This window comes from Phocoena sinus, chromosome 15, assembly GCF_008692025.1.
Source record: "Phocoena sinus isolate mPhoSin1 chromosome 15, mPhoSin1.pri, whole genome shotgun sequence".
Classification (NCBI taxonomy): Eukaryota; Metazoa; Chordata; class Mammalia; order Artiodactyla; family Phocoenidae; genus Phocoena; species Phocoena sinus.
Genome location: NC_045777.1, coordinates 47109142 through 47125725, shown reverse-complemented (window position 1 = coordinate 47125725; position 16584 = coordinate 47109142). Strand labels below are relative to the sequence as shown.

The following is a 16584-nucleotide window of genomic DNA, read 5'->3' as shown; positions in this document are numbered from 1 at the left end:
CCCTGTCTTTTTTGTAACTAAAGGGACTGTTTCAGTCTACATGAAGCCAAGCCCCAAATCCCGATGTTAAAAAGTGTCAGGGGAGTGCAAGTTGCGGAAGGCTTTCTTCTTTCTTTCCTGTGAGCCATCCCAGTTTCTCAAATCAAGGGTTCTTTCCACGAATGAGGCTCAAAACTCATTGTCTGCAGAGGTCGATGTTGCCTCCCCTCAGGTAGCCTGGCTCAGTTGGCCTCCTTGGTTTTTCTTGTGCATCCGTCACAGCCGATAGAGCAGAGACGGGCTAGATCCTTGGGGGTTGGGGGGAAGGTAGGCACCAAGCTATCCACTCCTGGAGGTCCCCAGGCCAGGCCAGCCGAAGCTGCAGTCAGTGGCCTCATGGGGGAGGGCACTTCCAGAGGGGGAGCCCAGCGGGAAGACGTGGGGGGCTTCCTCCAGAATGGGACCAGAGCCCTGTGAGTGCCCTGCAGGGGCTGCCACCTGCCAGGGTGTGGGCAGGAGCCCTCACCTGTGTGAGGAAGTCCGCCCAAATCGAGGAGGCCAGTGCAGAAGCCCTCACATCCCCAGGGATGCACACCTGCACTGGCATGAGCCCGGCAGCCCCTGGGAGTGACTGTCAACCCTGGTGTGTCGGTCAGAGGTGAGGCTGGCCGACATCTACACGTTATAGTTTGCTCCTTGATGAACCTGCTGTTGTGAAAGATCAGCCCACCTATAAAACAGGATTTGGCAGCCATGCACGAAAGGTACCATCTCTCCCCTCAGTGGTCACTGTAAACTAAGTGCCGCTGTCTGGAGTCGCTTGGTGACTGAAGGGGACAGAGTACCTAGAAGGCTTGGTGACCCACAAAGCATGATGCCAACACAAGATGCTCACAGGCAAATCCCTGCGTTGACATTTTGAGATTAATAGTCAGTCTCCTCCCCTTTAGAGATAGGACATATAGAGTAAAAAAATATAAAAAAAATAAATCTAACTTATGCATGCATTAAAACTCTTGAGTGAAACGTTTATACAGAAGATGGCTTTATTCTGTCTGTTATGCAAGTTTTAGAACCAGGGTTAGGTGAGATGGAGGCGCCCCCTCTTGTGTGTGTGTGTGTGTGTGTGTGTGTGTGTGTGTGTGAGTGAGTGAGAGAGAGAGAGAGAGAGAGAGAGAGAGAGAGAGAGAGAGAGAGAGAGAGGAGAGGCTGTGTCATGCCCTTGGCTGGCACGGTGGGAGGCTACTCACACACAACATCTAATTTTCTAGGAGATCAAAGCCTAAAACCACCCATTAGTGACTGACGGGTGTAGCTTCCTGTCATCTCTGTCATTAAGGAAAACCCAAACCAATGATGCAATATTTAGGCTCTAGGTACTGCATTGGGCAAAGTAAAACCTTCAAATAAACGTAGGTTGGTTTTGTTATGTGTGGCTTTCCTCCCAATTGCCTAAAGAAAGTAGGTTTTCATTAAGTGGGTACAGCCATGGAAATACAGATTTGCATGATGCTTTGACGTTACAAAATTCTGGTCTCAATAGTCTTCATTTAACATCATAATCAGGGCCATGGCCTCTCCTGGGTCCGGCAGCAGCTCTTATACAAACGCTGCATCCCCTGACGCTCCACCTGTTTCATCCAGAACAGATGCAAGTGGACGAGGTGCTCACAGTGGGGACAGATGAAAGGGTCTCCTGGAAGCAGGAGGTGACCCGGGCTTAATACCCCAGGAAAGAGGAGCCTCCCGAATGCCAACTCCTAGCATTTATGTGAGCCCTCGTGTTTTGCTCTTTCCATCGACCTTACTAATTTGTTATTCATTGTCAACAGCCTCAAGGGTTCCAAAAGTCTCCAGTCATCCAGATTTAATCTGATTCAGCCTACAGTGTTGCCCAATCTTACCGTAAACGACTAGTTGTTTGGTATAGTTATTTTCTTCAGTGGAAATGTTCAGGTCATCTTGTGTTGACAGAACACAGGCAGGAGCTCCGAGCTTTGTCCTCACTTTCTCCACCCCAGCCACGGGGGGAGGGGGACGGGGGGGTGTCTCCTTGCTGTTCTTCATACATGCCAGACCCTTTCCCACCCCAGGGCCTTTGCACCTGCTGCTCCTTCTGCCTGGAATGTTCTTTCCCTCATAGTTTACTTCCTGGCCACCTTTAGATCTTCAGTCAAATGCTACCTGCTCAGGGGGCCTTCCCTGGCCAACTCTCACACTTGAACCCTCTTTATTTTTCCCCTTTTGTGCTTTACTCTTATCCATGGGGCACATCCCCTTCCTGTGTATTCTATGAATTGCTTTATTGTTCTCTGTCTGCTGGCGTCCGCTGGAGTGAAGCTCTGTGCAGGTGGGGACTTTGTCTGTTTTGTTCCCAGCACCTGGCACGTCATAGATGACCATAGACTTTGCTGGATGGATGAATGAGTTCTTTCTTTGTAACGCCAGTGCCACCACTGAAAAAAATAAGTCCTTTTCTGATAAGTCACCCTTGTCATTGCATGTTCATTCATCCATTTATTCAAAACACATTCTCTCCCTATCTGTGTCAGGCAAGGCCCTGTGCTGAGCCCCGTGAGGATTTCATCAGTGCTTAGAGCCTGATCCTAACCCTTGTGCATGAAGATGAACAAGTGCTTTTGAAGTCTGCCTCCGCCCTTTCGGAGAAAGCAGGAGGTCATGGTGGCGACGCTATGCCCTGGCCGCAGCAGGAGCCTGGTGCCAGCCCAGCTCCTTCCTCTTGGGTCTGCTGGTCTGTGATGCTGCAGTGCATTTGTTTCCTGGGCTACACGTGGCGTGATGCTGCTTGGGGGAAGTGTTGTCACATGAGGTCCTTTAGATTTGCCTTTCTGCTCAAACCATGGCCCAGGGTCAGGGAGCTTGACAGAAACGCCCAACCTCCGGCCTCCCCCCGACCTGCTGAGTCAGAGTGCAGCCTCAAGACCCCCCAGAGATTCAGGTGCACCTTACCGTTAGAGAAGCACTGCCTTAAGACTCGAGAGGGAGTCCTGTCCCCAGCACACAAAGGACAATACATGGGCTGTAGCTGGAACACGTCACAAAGAACACCAACAGACATTCATTGAGAATCTGCCGTGCCTAAGGCAGGGGGGTAATACATTTTGGTTTAGGATCACACATTCCTGCCCAGGGAGTCGGGGCCCAACATTCAGAGCATCTAGCAAATCAATACCTAACGTGTTATTCGTGTGATGGATCCACCAACATAGTTAGCGATTCTGATATTAACTCTAGATACGGCTTAGCCGCCCAGGAAGGCAATTTGGTCCTCGCTGCAAATACTGAAACCATGCGGGCTTGTCTCTCAGCCTGTCCTGCGTGTGTTAACACAGGCAGGAGCAGTGATCCCACAGTCCTATCAGTAAAGACGAGTCTGGTTGGGTATGCTGTGATGTCTGGGCCATCTGCAATAGTTAAACTATAGACAAACAACAGGGACCTGCTGTGTAGCACAGGGAACTCTATTCAGTACCTTGTAATAACCTATAACGGAAAAGAATCTGTATGTATAAAACTGAATCACTTCGCTGTATACCTGAAACACTGCAAGTCAACTACACTTCAATTAAAAAATAAAACAAAGATAAATAGTTTAAGCTAAAACATCTCTAGGATGGAAATGAAAGCAAGAGACAGAACAAGACATGTAATTACATGTATTCTCTCTTTTGAAAAATCAGGGACGTCCTGCCGTTTACCTTGAAGCTGCCTTATGCCATTTCAACAGCCAAGACTGAGGCTCAGCTTGAAGAACTAGCCCAGCTGGGACTAAGTAAGTGGGTGCCCCTGCCCGGTTTCTCTTGATGTAAAAACATGGAGCAGAGCCAATGCTTCCTCCAGACGATACATCGTTGCGTCAGAAAGCAACCCTCATCTCCATGGTAGAACTCCATGAGGCCCTGAGTCACACCTTCTGAGAGTCTTTTTCTAAGTCAGACGTCCAACCAGCTCTCAGAGGCAGGTGCCGAGTTTGCCCGAGTAGCCCACGAATTCTCCCCAGCATCTCCCGTCGATGAGTTTGAGCTCCCCCAAATGTCCAAGTCTTAAGGTAAGGTGAACCTCTGTCATGGGTCCCGCCCTTCTGTGGCATCTTGCTGGGGAAAGGCCGTGCCTGATGGACGGGGAAAGCCAGTGCGGGCACCTCGTGTGCATGAGTCTTATTCTAGAGGAACACACGGTATTGACGGCATTTCTGTGCTTTGAGGAATTTGACAGCGCAGGCTTCCAGAGTAACATCTGTCTCAGCTCCTTTCTTGCTCAGTTCCGGCCCTGGTGTTCTGGGCCACGTCCCTTACGCCGCCGTGTATCCTCACTCCGGCCAGCTGGGCGCTCGCTTCCCCTCCTGCCCTTTGCCAATGCCCCTCAACCCAGCCCCGTGGTGGACGGTCGATGGCAGGGGCTCAGGACACACCACTCCCTCAGTGTCACTTCTTGGTTCTGTTGCCCTGGGGAACCCGCGTGGGTTTAACTTTCACAAAAAATGTTTTCCTCCTCGATGGGAAGGGGGAATTCTCTTAAGATTTTGGGGCTTCAGTCTTCAGATAGATGAACAACCAGGCCATAGTATTTGAGTTTATATACCAGTATATAGTATTTGAGTTTGGGATTCTGAAGTGCAACTACCAGGATTCCAAGGACCTAAGAAACTGTAATACTTGACCCAGCAAATAAGAAATATATGTGTCCCTCCTTCGGCCAGTTTGCCCCTAAATCTAAAGAACTTGTTCTGAAGCGGGTACCATTGCCAAGAGAGCCTACAAAATGCATAGAGAAGCCTGGAGGTAGATTCACATTCCCCTCTGAAACTTGGTTTCAAAAGAATTGCCACATGCATCTGAGGCCTGTCTGATGGGCAGCTGGGTTTCAGGACTGGGAAATAGAATCCAGGTAAAAATATCAGGGCCGCATAAATGTTCCTGCTGAAAAGTCACACCATCTCTGCCACCGAGCTTTACACACCTTTGGAGAGAGTTTAAAACATTTCCTGAATTTAAGATCAGATCATCAACTAGATTATAGGCCTCTTGAGGACATGCACCAGGTCTCCGTTTCCTCTGGTGACCTCCATCCCCAGGACTCCTGGTTCGGTGGTCAGCCTGCTGTGTGTGCTTCGTGCCGGGGCTCCAGGACCGAAGTATCAGGGACAGCACTTATGCCCTGCAAAGATCGAAGCAGAAAGAGCTTGGTCTGGTGGCCATTCACCGGAGGCAAATAAGGTCTCATTAACAGATATTCAATGCGTAATGGTCAACGTGCACCTCATCCATTCCGTGAAGAGACAGCACTTTAAAAAATCCTGTACCTAATTTATTTGTTTGTCCAACAAGTCTTTCTGGAGGGTCTGCTATGTGGCAGACCCTATGTCCCACAACAAGGGTTCAAAGATGCATAGGGTCCCTCCCTCTCCCCCACTCCCCAGGTTTAGTCTGTATGGGAGGAATACATAACATGGGAACTAAGTGTTCTAAGTTTGTAAAGTCTTACAGCGGTGGCAGGGGGAGTCTAAGGAGGATGCAAAGGAGGCGAGAGCTGCTCTACACTGGCCAGTAGAAATAGATGTAAGGCAAGCCAGTGTGTACCTTTAAATTTTCTAGTAGCCACATGAAAGAAAATTAAAGGTGCGATTAATTTTTACAATTTACTTAATGTGATATCTGCAATGTTATTTCAATATATCATCCCTATTTTTTAAAGTATTGATCAAATATTTTACCTTCTTTTTTTCATGCTAAGTGTTTGAAATCCAGTATGTATTTTATCCTTATAGCACATCTCTATTCAGGCACTAAATTTTTGTCAGAAATACATGGATCTGTATTTAGATTTCGTTACATCTACAACTGAAAAAGTAGTTTCATATAAAGTTTCACATACTTTAGAGTTTCCCAGTAACTGAATTGTGTCAGTTTTTACATTTAAATTGATTCACCTGAAATAAATGGAAAATGGAGCCCCTCCGTTTACGAGCTGGATTTCAAGCGCTCACTGGCCACAGGTGGCTGCTGGCTCCCCTATTGGACAGCACAGACCTAGAGGGAAGGAAGGATGAGAGAAAGCGGGCGACACAAGTCAAGGTCAGGCATGTTCACAGCACAGACAGGACAGGGCCAGGGCTCCCAGCCTCAGCCTCTCCCCAGGCCCCTGTGACCAGCCATTCTGGGCCCTCGGGAAAGAAACACAGTTTCAGCAAACACAACAAGGCAGAACTGTAGAGACAAGAACCTATTCCAGATGGAAATTACAACAGGTGTTCAGCACCACCACTGCCTCCCTTGATCTGCGTGGAAAACAGACCCATCTGTCAAAGGGCGCCCAGGCAGTACGGCTGCAGTCAGCGATGTGCAGTACTCCAGAGTGCTGAGCACCGACAGTCAAGGCCAGGAGGTTGCAGGATTTGGGAAGGATGGGCAGCAAACCACAAAGATGGACGGGCGAACTTGCACTTAACCTTTGCATGAGCTGGCTGTCCTGTTTTTTGCTGATGGGACCCGTGAGTGTATTTTTCCTCCTTTTGGGTTTTAATGCTGAATGTGTCAAACCCCAGGCAGATTGTGTAACGTCCGCCAGGCCCAGCTGCTGGTCCTGCCTATTAAAGGGGAACTGTGGGCCCCCCTGCGGAGGGCACCCCGGGAGAAGGAATCAGAAAGGATGCTGCTGCTGAGTGGGAGGACTTGGTCTTTGTGGAGCAAGTAGGGAGTCCCATGGCCTTTTCTGAGCTCGTACTGTAACCACCCCAGTTCCTTTTTCCTCACCTGGGGAAAGGCCTGGCCGGCTCAGTGCCACAGCCAAGCCATCCCGCAAGGGCTTTGAGGGTGAAAAGCCTCCGGAGCCTTCCCACGAGCCGGCAGCTGGGCCTGGCAGCATTTCCACCCTTTCCAGTAAAGGAATGCAGTTAAAACAAAAACAAAAACAAAAACAAAAAAAAGAGAGAGAGAGAGACAGAGAAAGAAAGAAAGAAAAACACCACACTGCAGTGTAGCAGCGCCTCCCCTTCCAAAGCTGCGCATTGCCAGGCAAGTGTGATTTTCTGTGAAGGACTGGCCGAGTGCGCTGTATTTACATTCTTGTGTTCACTGATAATGACTTTCAGATTTTTGGAGCTCTCCAGCTGACAACAAACCCCCAAACCCTCCACCTCCCCGTAGGCCTCTCTCCTCCGACGGTGTGGGTCCTGCCTCGCGTCAGCTCTGCCTTATAAATGGAGTGCATTCTATAAAAACCAGGACGCCCTCGGAGCTGGAGTGCAGCCAGACCAACGGAGCCCTGTGCTTTATTAATCCTCTGTTCTTCAAAGTGCACAGCCAGGAGCTCGGCGGAGGCCCGAAGCGGCCCTGCACCCGGACTCCCCCCGACGCGAATGGCACGGAGAGGCCTCGGTCCCCCCCACCCCGGCCCCCGCCCCCCGCTATTAATAGTGCGCACGGCAGCCCCCAGCTGTCCGGGCCCGCGGCCGCCGCGAGCATGCCGGAAACCGTGGCCCATCTCCAACACGGCGACGGAGCTCGGCTTGGAGCGAAACCAACGCCCGTCCCTCCGCCCCGGCTCAAGAAGCAGGCGTCTTTTCTCGAGGCGGAGGGCGGCGCCAAGACCTTGATCGGCGGCCGGCCTCTCCCGGAGCCCGCGGCGGGCCCGGCCGGCGGCGCAGGTGGAGCCCCGGCGGCGGTGGAGGCGGTGGAGGAGGAGGCCCCGCGGGATTGCACGAGGGCCCGGCCGGCCGCCGCCCCTGCATCCCCATCCCGGCCCCCGTGGCGCGGAGGCAGACAGAGGCTGAGTGACATGAGCATTTCCACTTCCTCCTCCGACTCGCTGGACCTGGACCGCAGCATGCCCCTGTTTGGCTACGAGGCGGACACCAACAGCAGCCTGGAGGACTACGACGTGGAGAGCGACCAGGAGACTATGGCCCCCCCCATCAAGTCCAAGAAGAAGAGGAACAGCTCCTTCGTGCTGCCCAAGCTCGTCAAGTCCCAGCTCCGCAAGATGAGCGGGGTGTTCAGCTCCTTCCTGACCCCCGAGAAGCGCATGGTGCGTAGGATCGCCGAGCTGGCCCGCGACAAGCGCACCTACTTCGGCTGCCTGGTGCAGGACTACGTGAGCTTCCTGCAGGAGAACAAGGAGTGCCACGTGTCCAGCACGGACCTGTTGCAGACCGTCCGGCAGTTCATGACCCAGGTGAAGAACTACTTGTCCCAGAGCTCGGAGCTGGACCCCCCCATCGAGTCGCTGATCCCCGAAGACCAAATAGGTGAGTACCCACCTTGACTTAAAAAAAAAAAAAATATATATATATATATATATATATATATATTATATATATATATATATATAATCGCTTATATGTGGAATCAAAAAAAAAAAAAAGACCCAGATGAACTTATTTACAAAACAGAAAGAGACTCACAGACATAGAAAACAAACTTTCGGTTACCAAAGGGAAAGGGGGGTAGGGATAGATTAGGAGGTTGGGATTAACAGATGCACATTGCTCTATATAAAATAGATAACCAACAAGAACTTACTGTATAGCACAGGAAACTATACTTAATATTTCATAATAACCTATATGGGAAAGGAGGCTGAAAAAGAAAATATATATATCTGTATATCTGAATCACTTTGCTAGACACCTGAAACTAGCATGACATTGTAAATCAACTATACTTCAATAAAACTACAACAAATATATATATAGATATAGATATAGATAGATAGATAGATAGATATATGTAGCCTGGCAGGACAGCGCATCCTGTGTTAGTTCTCTTGGATGGAGTTTTCTCTGGAGTTCAAAACAGCAACACACTGCAGCCCCTGGGCTGATTTGAACTGGAAGCACAGCTTCTTGAAGGAGACTTCACGTTATACCTGACTTGGCTGCTATGCGCCAGGCTTGGACATGTTTGGGGTGGGGGGTGACCGATGGAGCAGCAGATGGGTCTGTTCAGGGATGGAGCTTGCCTTCTGAGGATCCGTTTGCCCACCTGATTTTGTGCTGTGTGTGTGACACGACTGTTGAGGGTCTCCTGAAGGTGCGTCTCTGCAGGTTGTGTGCAAGGAAAAGGCGTTTTTTGCTGTCTTCTGAGAGGCGGGGGGTTTGCGCTGCTTTGGTTGGGAAGTGCCCTTTTTACCCTCAGAAGAGGGCAGAGCCCACGGTGTGCAGCTGGGTGAGTTTCCACAGGGAACAAGCCCCAGCTCAGCAGAACATGACAGCATCCAGAGCCCCCTGGGATCCCCGCCTTGTCCCCCTTCTCCCCAGAGGGTAACCGCCTTGCCAGCTTCCCATCACAGAATTCAGTAAATAGCACTGTGAGGGAGTAAGCAAAAAAAAAACAACAACAAAAAAAATCAAATGGACAAGTTGGTTTGTGTACCTTTAAACTAAGTCACATATTTGGAGGTCACATGAAAGGTGTTTTCTCCGAAGTCAAGGGGAAATACTTTCTTTATAACCTTGTTGGAAGGCTGAATTGCTAATGGTTACTTTGGCCAAGGGAAAATTGAATTTGGCAAGCCATCTTTTTTTTCCAAGGCAAGAGTGTTAAGGGATTTTTTTTTTTTTTTTTAACTTAAGAAGATTGACTCTGAAAGGCTAGTTTCAGAGACCTCATTGACAGGGCACAGCAGCCAGAAGGGCTCCCAAACATTTGCAGGCCGTTTATAAAGCAAAACCCCAATTTCTCTTTCTGATTGGGTCCGTTTGACGAAAGGAGTAAACAGTGTGTGGTAGCAAGTGTTGTCTCTCTGTCTCTCTCTCCTTCCTTCTCCCTCTCTCTCCCTCTCTCTCCTTTGGGTTTCAGCAGCTTTTTGATTTTCTCACAAAGGAATCAAAGCCTTGTTTGTTTTCCTATGGCTTGTGCCTGGGTTGATGGGGCGTGGTTAGAGCTGGGCTGCTGGAGAGAACGCTGGAAGGAATGTGCCCCAGGATGTGCCTTAGAGAGGGAAACGCCTTCGGGACAACAGAATAGCCACCCAGGCCCCCTCTGTCCCCGCCCCCCAGAGCCTGCCTCTCAGAGGAGACCCGCTCAGACCCCGAACCAGCAGGAGCGGCTTCCTCTGCGGGCGCTGATGTCAGCCCTGGGTTATGTGGCCGGCAGCGCCAACCAGCCCACGGAGAGGAGGCTCCTCCCTGGGGAACCAGGCCTTCCCTTCCTTCCCCGCCGATGCTGTGAGCACCAACAGAAGCGCCCGTCCCAGGAAGCTCTCCTGCCAGCTTCTTTGTGGGTGAAGTTCAGAGAGGGTACTTGCTCTTGGAGCACCAAATCTCCTTTTCTCCGAAAACAAATTTGAATTTGGCCAGCAGTCTTTGCTGCAAACACTTTGCTGCTCCGGAAGGATGCAGCTTTCAATTTAAAATCTAAGGTCGTAAGGAGAAGGGAAGCTGACGTCTAGGGCGCCCCTAATTTGAGCCAGGCCGCCTGTCCAAGCGATGGCAGTGGGTCCTGGCCTCAGCCCAGTGAAGCAGACATCCGTGTGCCATGTAGCAAGGCAGGGCTCTGCCAGGTGGAGCGGGGTGTCCCAGGGCCACGCCGGCCAGGAATTAGCCCGTGCAGCTTCTGAACTTCCTTCTGTCTGATTCAAAGGCCATGGTTTTCGAACCTCACCCCTCTCCCCGGCCGTGGCCTGTGTTCATATTTTCTCATCAGAAATTAAGGGGGATAGGGTGGGATTGACAGGTACACGCTGCTGTATTTACAATGGATAACCAACAAGGACCTACTATATAGCACAGGGAACTCTGCCCAATATTATGTATCAACCTAAATGGAAGAAGAATTTGAAAAAGAATAGATACATGTATATGTATAACTGAATCACTTTGCTGTACACCTGAAGCTATCACAGCATTGTTAATCAACTATACTCCAATATAAAATACAAAGTTAAAAAAATTTTCTTTTAATAAAGATAAAAAAATAACAAGAACATCAAATGTTCTACAAGGGAAAAAGAACAGAAATTAAGGGGATTGGAAAAATTGTTTAATTATGTTATACACCTAAAATGAATACGGTATAGGTCAATTGTATCTCAATAAAAATTAATTTAAATTTTAATTTAAAGGGGAATTAGAATACAGGCTTACCCTCAGTGGAGGCAGCTCAGACCGAAGCTGCCTGTGGAGGTGTAGGTGTGCCCAGCCCGAGCACTGCCTCACTTTTTTATTGGTTCGTTTTGGTTTTCTAAGCTTTTGCGTTAAAGCAGACGCTTCACCATATCTGTTGCTTCCCCAGTGAAACCATTATTCTGTTTTGAAAAGTGCAGTGAATGTGCTGGGCTTTTGAAATTAAGAGGAAGGCGAGCCAGAGCAGAAGGTGACCCGAGGAACTCATCATGCACCCAGCTGGAGGGAAGGATGTGACCCTAATTATTAGAAAACCAGTCCCCTTAAATGTGCACATTTAGATTAGGACCCTGGCAAGAAAATGGACTTAGTCTAATTGTCTGCTTTACATATTCCTAAATGAAGGGCTCACTAGTTTACTAAAAACTTGTTAATACGGTGATTCCTTTAAGCCTCGTAACCAACTCAAGGTTGGTACATTTGTGTAGATTTTGTTCACGTTTTGCAAATTCAGGAATGGAGGCCGAGATGTATACAGTGACTTGCAGAGGGTTATGCTGCTGGTAGGTAGGGGAGCTTGGATTCAACCCCCATCTCTTCTCGCCTGTCTGCTCATTCCCACCAATCTCACTTCCTGGGAGGTTGTAATTCACTTTGAATGGATTCACTTGAATGCCACCCCCAGAATTCTAAGCCTCAAATTTGTTCAGAACAGGTGTCTACTGATGCTCAGAAGTCTTTTCAAGAATGCCACTTGGGTTTCTCTGCTTCAGAAAAAATCTAGTCCTGTCCTCCTTTCCCACAGCTTCTGAGGGAGAGAGCTCTGAACTAGGAGGCGGGAATTTAAAGCCTAGATTTACAGAATTCCATCCTGAAAACACGGAAGTTGGAGGAGGTATTTCACTGGTTTAACCCACGTAGAATTAGAGCCATCATTCATCTTCGAAAAATAACCACGTGAGTGCATGTATATATGCGTTTAGTGTTTGGATACAGTGCTAATCTTCTTCAGAGAGTGGGTCTTCAGTTGCATAGAGAAAAGCCAACGAAAAAACCGAATCGCTCTCCCCCACTGCCACTTTGTCCATGTGCTCCTGTCACAGCCCTGTAGGTCAGCACTTTCTAGGTGAGAATAAAATGATAAACAGTCTCAAAGATGAAAAACTGGTTGTGCCCTATCGTGGAGAATTTGAATTCTGTTTAGACCACTCTTCAAAGCACTGCCACGCAAAGCCCTGACATTTAGAGGTTCTTCAGTAAGAACCTCTTGGTTGATTGACATCAGCTTTGCTCTTCTGATTGGAGGATGAGATGAGTTCCCATGAGAGCCAGCTCTTTCTTGATTCCAGGGCCACATACCGTGTTTCCCTTGTGGGGACCTCTCCACCCCCGACTCTGCAAAAGTGGTACATGGAGAGACAAACAACTGCTTTAACAAAGTGTGTACACTGCTTGGCATCTTCCTCAAAAGCCCAGGATCGGTGACTTCATGGACAGAGTGAGGTGTACTCACCACCAGTGTGTCCAGCCCTGTAAGGTACTGATAGGTGCGACATCACTTATTATCCCAACACGTGCTGCTCATTGGTGGGTTTTCACATCACACCATTCTTGCTTCAGTCTCTTTCAACCAATGGGAGAACTTAGTCCAAACTTGCTGGTCGTGAAATCTACACTTTGCAGAACTTGTTGCATTTTTGTGGTTAGTGTTTTGATTTTATTCAAGCAAAAGAAGTCTTACTTCTGATTTGATGTTAATCTTGGGAAATCCCTCTGTTTTCAAGTCTTGTTTCAAGAAAAACAAAATTTTTCCAACTCCAAAAATGTTAGTAATCCCAAATTTTCTATTTCATTCAAATTGCCCATAGACGATCAACAAAGATACAAATAAGCCAACTGTATTCCTAAAAGTCAATAATGAAAAACAAGACAATATATTGTTTTACTTTCTTTAATAGCTGTCAAAATGTGTATTTTCTCTGAAGAGCATTTCAATTATTTGAAGAAAAAGTATCCTTAAACACGATTCCAGCATATTTCAAAGAGAACATCAATTTACTTATGTGTGTGTGTGTGTGTGTGTGTGTGTGTGTGTTTTTTTAATAGAGAAATGGTACTGAAATGTGGTTAATCACCAGAGAGCATAGCATGAATAAGAAAGGAGATCTGAAATCATTCCTTGGACGTTAAACAATTAAAACTACTTTGCTTCAGATCTTTTTTTTTTTTTTAAATGAAAGTTGTGGCCAGAGAGGCATATTGGTGCCAAGTTGAGATTAAAACCTTGACTCTGACTTCTGATCTAGTCCTTGTGTCCATATCACCTGCAAGGAGTCAGTCTCTTTGTACGTTAACAAAGGGTAGAGAGAAGGAGAAAGACTGACCTCTTGCAGCATAGAAAAAGAATGCCTATGGTATTTTTGAAAATTAGTTTAAATAGAAGACTGCAGCAAGAAGCCCCTCTTATTCTCCATGGGGCATCATTTGTTGTATAATTTTTACTTCAGGGCGTCAACATTGCGTTCATTATGTCATATCAAGTAAAAGAAGGTTCACAGCCCTGGAGTTAAGAATCTCTGCCCAGGAGTCGCTGTCTCTGTGATGCTCTGAGCAGGGGAACCGTCAGAGAGCTCTGCTCTTGAGGTGGGGAAGGGGGGCGACGTCACAGAGTGTGAGGCACACGGAGGTGTCTGTGCTGGCGTGTTTCCTGACTCTATCCCTGGAATCTGCCATCTCGAGAGAGAGAAGCACCTCGCTGGCAGGGAACGCCCCCAGGCAAGAGAGGACTCCACATGGGAACTGAGAGCGGGAGCCCAGGCACACTTGAAGGGCCAGGCGGACTGAAAGGGAAGCATCAGAATCTTTGACACTGTTTCCATTACTCTGCTCCACAGAAAGGATGGCTCTGATTGGCTGTCTTGGTGAGGCCAGACCCCACAGAGGAGCCCTCATCCTCCTGGCCTCATCCCAGCCTTGCCTGGTTGGCCCAGCCTCCCAACAGGGACTACATCCTGCAGGGCCAGCCCTGCTCCCGCCACGGACACGGCGTCCACGCGGGAGGTTCTCACTTATCATCCAGGCCCAGGGGCTTCTTTGAGAAACCGGAAGCCACAGCCCACCGCCTCTGTTGAGTAGAGAGTATGTATTAAATGCATCCTGTGTTTTTAGTAGAACCAAGTGACAGCCTCCACAATAGTTTACGAACACTTTTGTGCAGGGGATCCCTTAACCCCCCCCTTACTGCCTCGGGAGGCCCCGTTTAGTATCCTCAGGTTTATAGATAAGGAAACAGAGCCTAGTGCCCTCAAGCCAGGATGCATGTAGGGCCGAAGCCAACTCCTGTGGAGGCCTTCCTGCCCTCCTGTGGCGGCCACGACACCAGAGGGTCCGCCCGTCCACGTGACTCCTCAGTGATGGTGTCAGCCTGGATCACCAGCCCAAGGCCAAGCTTGCCAGATCTCTGCCGTATAAAAACGTCCCCCCACCCCTGGGACTTCCCTGGTGGCACAGTGGTTAAGAATCCGCCTGCCAATACAGGGGGCACGGGTTCGATCCCTGGTCCCGGGGAAGATCCCACATGCCGCGGAGCAACTAAGCCCACGAACCACAGCTACTGTAGCCCGCCCGCGTACCTAGAGCTCGCGCACTGCAACGAAGAGTAGCCCCTGCTCGCCGCAACTAGAGAAAGCCTGCAAGCAGCAACGAAGACCCAACGCAGCCAAAATAAAAAAAAAAAGTACTCCCCTTTCCATAGTCTGTTCTTCGGAAGGAGGCCCCTAGCACTGTTCACAGTCAAGGGACGAGGGTAGAATTAAGTCCCACCTCCCTGAGGCCGGAGGGGCTGCATAAATTATTTATATTTGTTCTGTAAGGAAGATGGGTCTCTTCTCCACTGCCTTCATTTTCAACAACCTTTTACTAGAAGGCACTGAAATAACTCTGGTGAATTTCGTCCATAAAACACTGCATGAAAGTAGCCTATACGTTTACAGAATGCCCTTCTTAGAAGCCAGCCCACCAAAACGAACAAAAATATACGTAAATGATCGACTGCCACCCCAGTGCTTGTCATTTTTATTTTGATCGTCTCTGCTAGGCTGATGGGATCTTCCTTTAAGTGATAAAGCATCCTTTATCATTTATTATTTAAGGGCCGAAGGATGCATTGCTGACAACCCTTAAAGCAAACCCCGGTTACAAGACATCCCTGCAGGGGCCTCTGGTGGCTGCCCCACACCCGAGCAAGGGGCTCCCCACTAGAGTCACACTTTCTGGATTCTGCAGGGCTAAGGAGAAGAAACATAGTTTTCATGTAGCCACCCCAAGGAAGGATTTTCAGTTCCATTCAGAGGTCACTTGTGGAACACACGCTACATGTGGGCCTTGGGCTCAGGGCTGCAGGCGGCTCACCCCAGGTCTGGTGTGCGGAGGGCTTCTCCAGGAGGGAGGTCAAGTTTGCTCTGTGCCATGCATTGCAGACGCAGCAAAGAGCTCCGAGGATGCAGCAAGGGGGAGCAGGCAGGCAGGCAAGGCTTCCTGGGGATCCCTGTCATCGGGGGACATGAGGAGCCTGCCGGGCACAGGGAACAGTGTGAGGAAAGGCATAGAGGGCCGTTGGCTTCAGCGAGAGCGTGGGCTGCTCATTCGTGGGGATGTGGCAGGAAGAAGGGATGGAGGGCGAGTCAGGGTCCATCCCTAGAGCTGCCTGAGCCTTGAAGGTGCTGGAGAGCATTTTAGAGAGATCGTCCCAGGCAGGGTAAGAGTCACACTCTTCAACAGTCGCTCCAGCTCAGGTACCCGCCAGTCAAATCAGACACTGGCCAAAAACACCTGAGGATCCATGTGACAGGCTGGGTGCCAGGGGCCTGGAGTGGGCACACACAGGGCAGGGGCAGCAGCGTGACCCAGGCCCTCTGCAGCTAGTTGACCAAAAAGTGTTGGTGATGAATTAAACCCACCCTTCATCCCACACGCTAGCTCATCTGCAGTGGGGCTGGGGGCTGTCTGTTCCCATCGCTCTGAGACACACAGCTGCCCAAGACACTCAGCTCATCTGTGGTCTTGAGCTGTGAGATGGGGTCAGAATGAGGTAGTGACAAAGCACTGGGAGTTTCGGGGCAGGAAGACCCTGAGGGCCAGACTTCAGATCCTCTGTCCTTGTACCTGTGGATGGGAGGGGCTGCGGAAGAGTCGGAAGACAGGAGAGAGAAAGGTGTACACTTGTCCTTTGGTATCTGAGGGGGGTTGGTTCTAGGACCCCCGTGAATACCAAAGTTCGAGGATGCTCAGGTCCCTTAAATGAAATGGTGTAGTATTTGCACAGAACCCACGCACATGCTCCCTATACTTTAAATCATCTCCAGATTGCTTTTAATACCCAAAACAGTGTAAATGCTATGTAAATAGTTGACGACGTACAGCAAATTCAAGCTTTGTCTTTTGGAACTTCCCGAATTATTTTTTCCAGAATATTTCCATCCACGGTTGGTTGAATCCACTGATGTGGAACCCACAAATACCAG

General features: G+C 49.2%; 1 protein-coding gene across 9 annotated transcripts in view; it reads left to right on the top strand.

Moving 5' to 3' along the window:
* RIN2 (Ras and Rab interactor 2) overlaps positions 1-16584 on the top strand; it is a 219659-nt gene that overhangs the window by 186823 nt on the left and 16252 nt on the right. For all 9 annotated transcript variants that reach the window (XM_032604441.1, XM_032604442.1, XM_032604444.1 and 6 more), the window contains 2 exons: positions 3681-3772; positions 7091-8245. In XM_032604441.1, the coding sequence (XP_032460332.1) occupies positions 3681-3772; positions 7091-8245 (1247 nt within the window). The remainder of the gene's footprint in view (positions 1-3680; positions 3773-7090; positions 8246-16584) is intronic.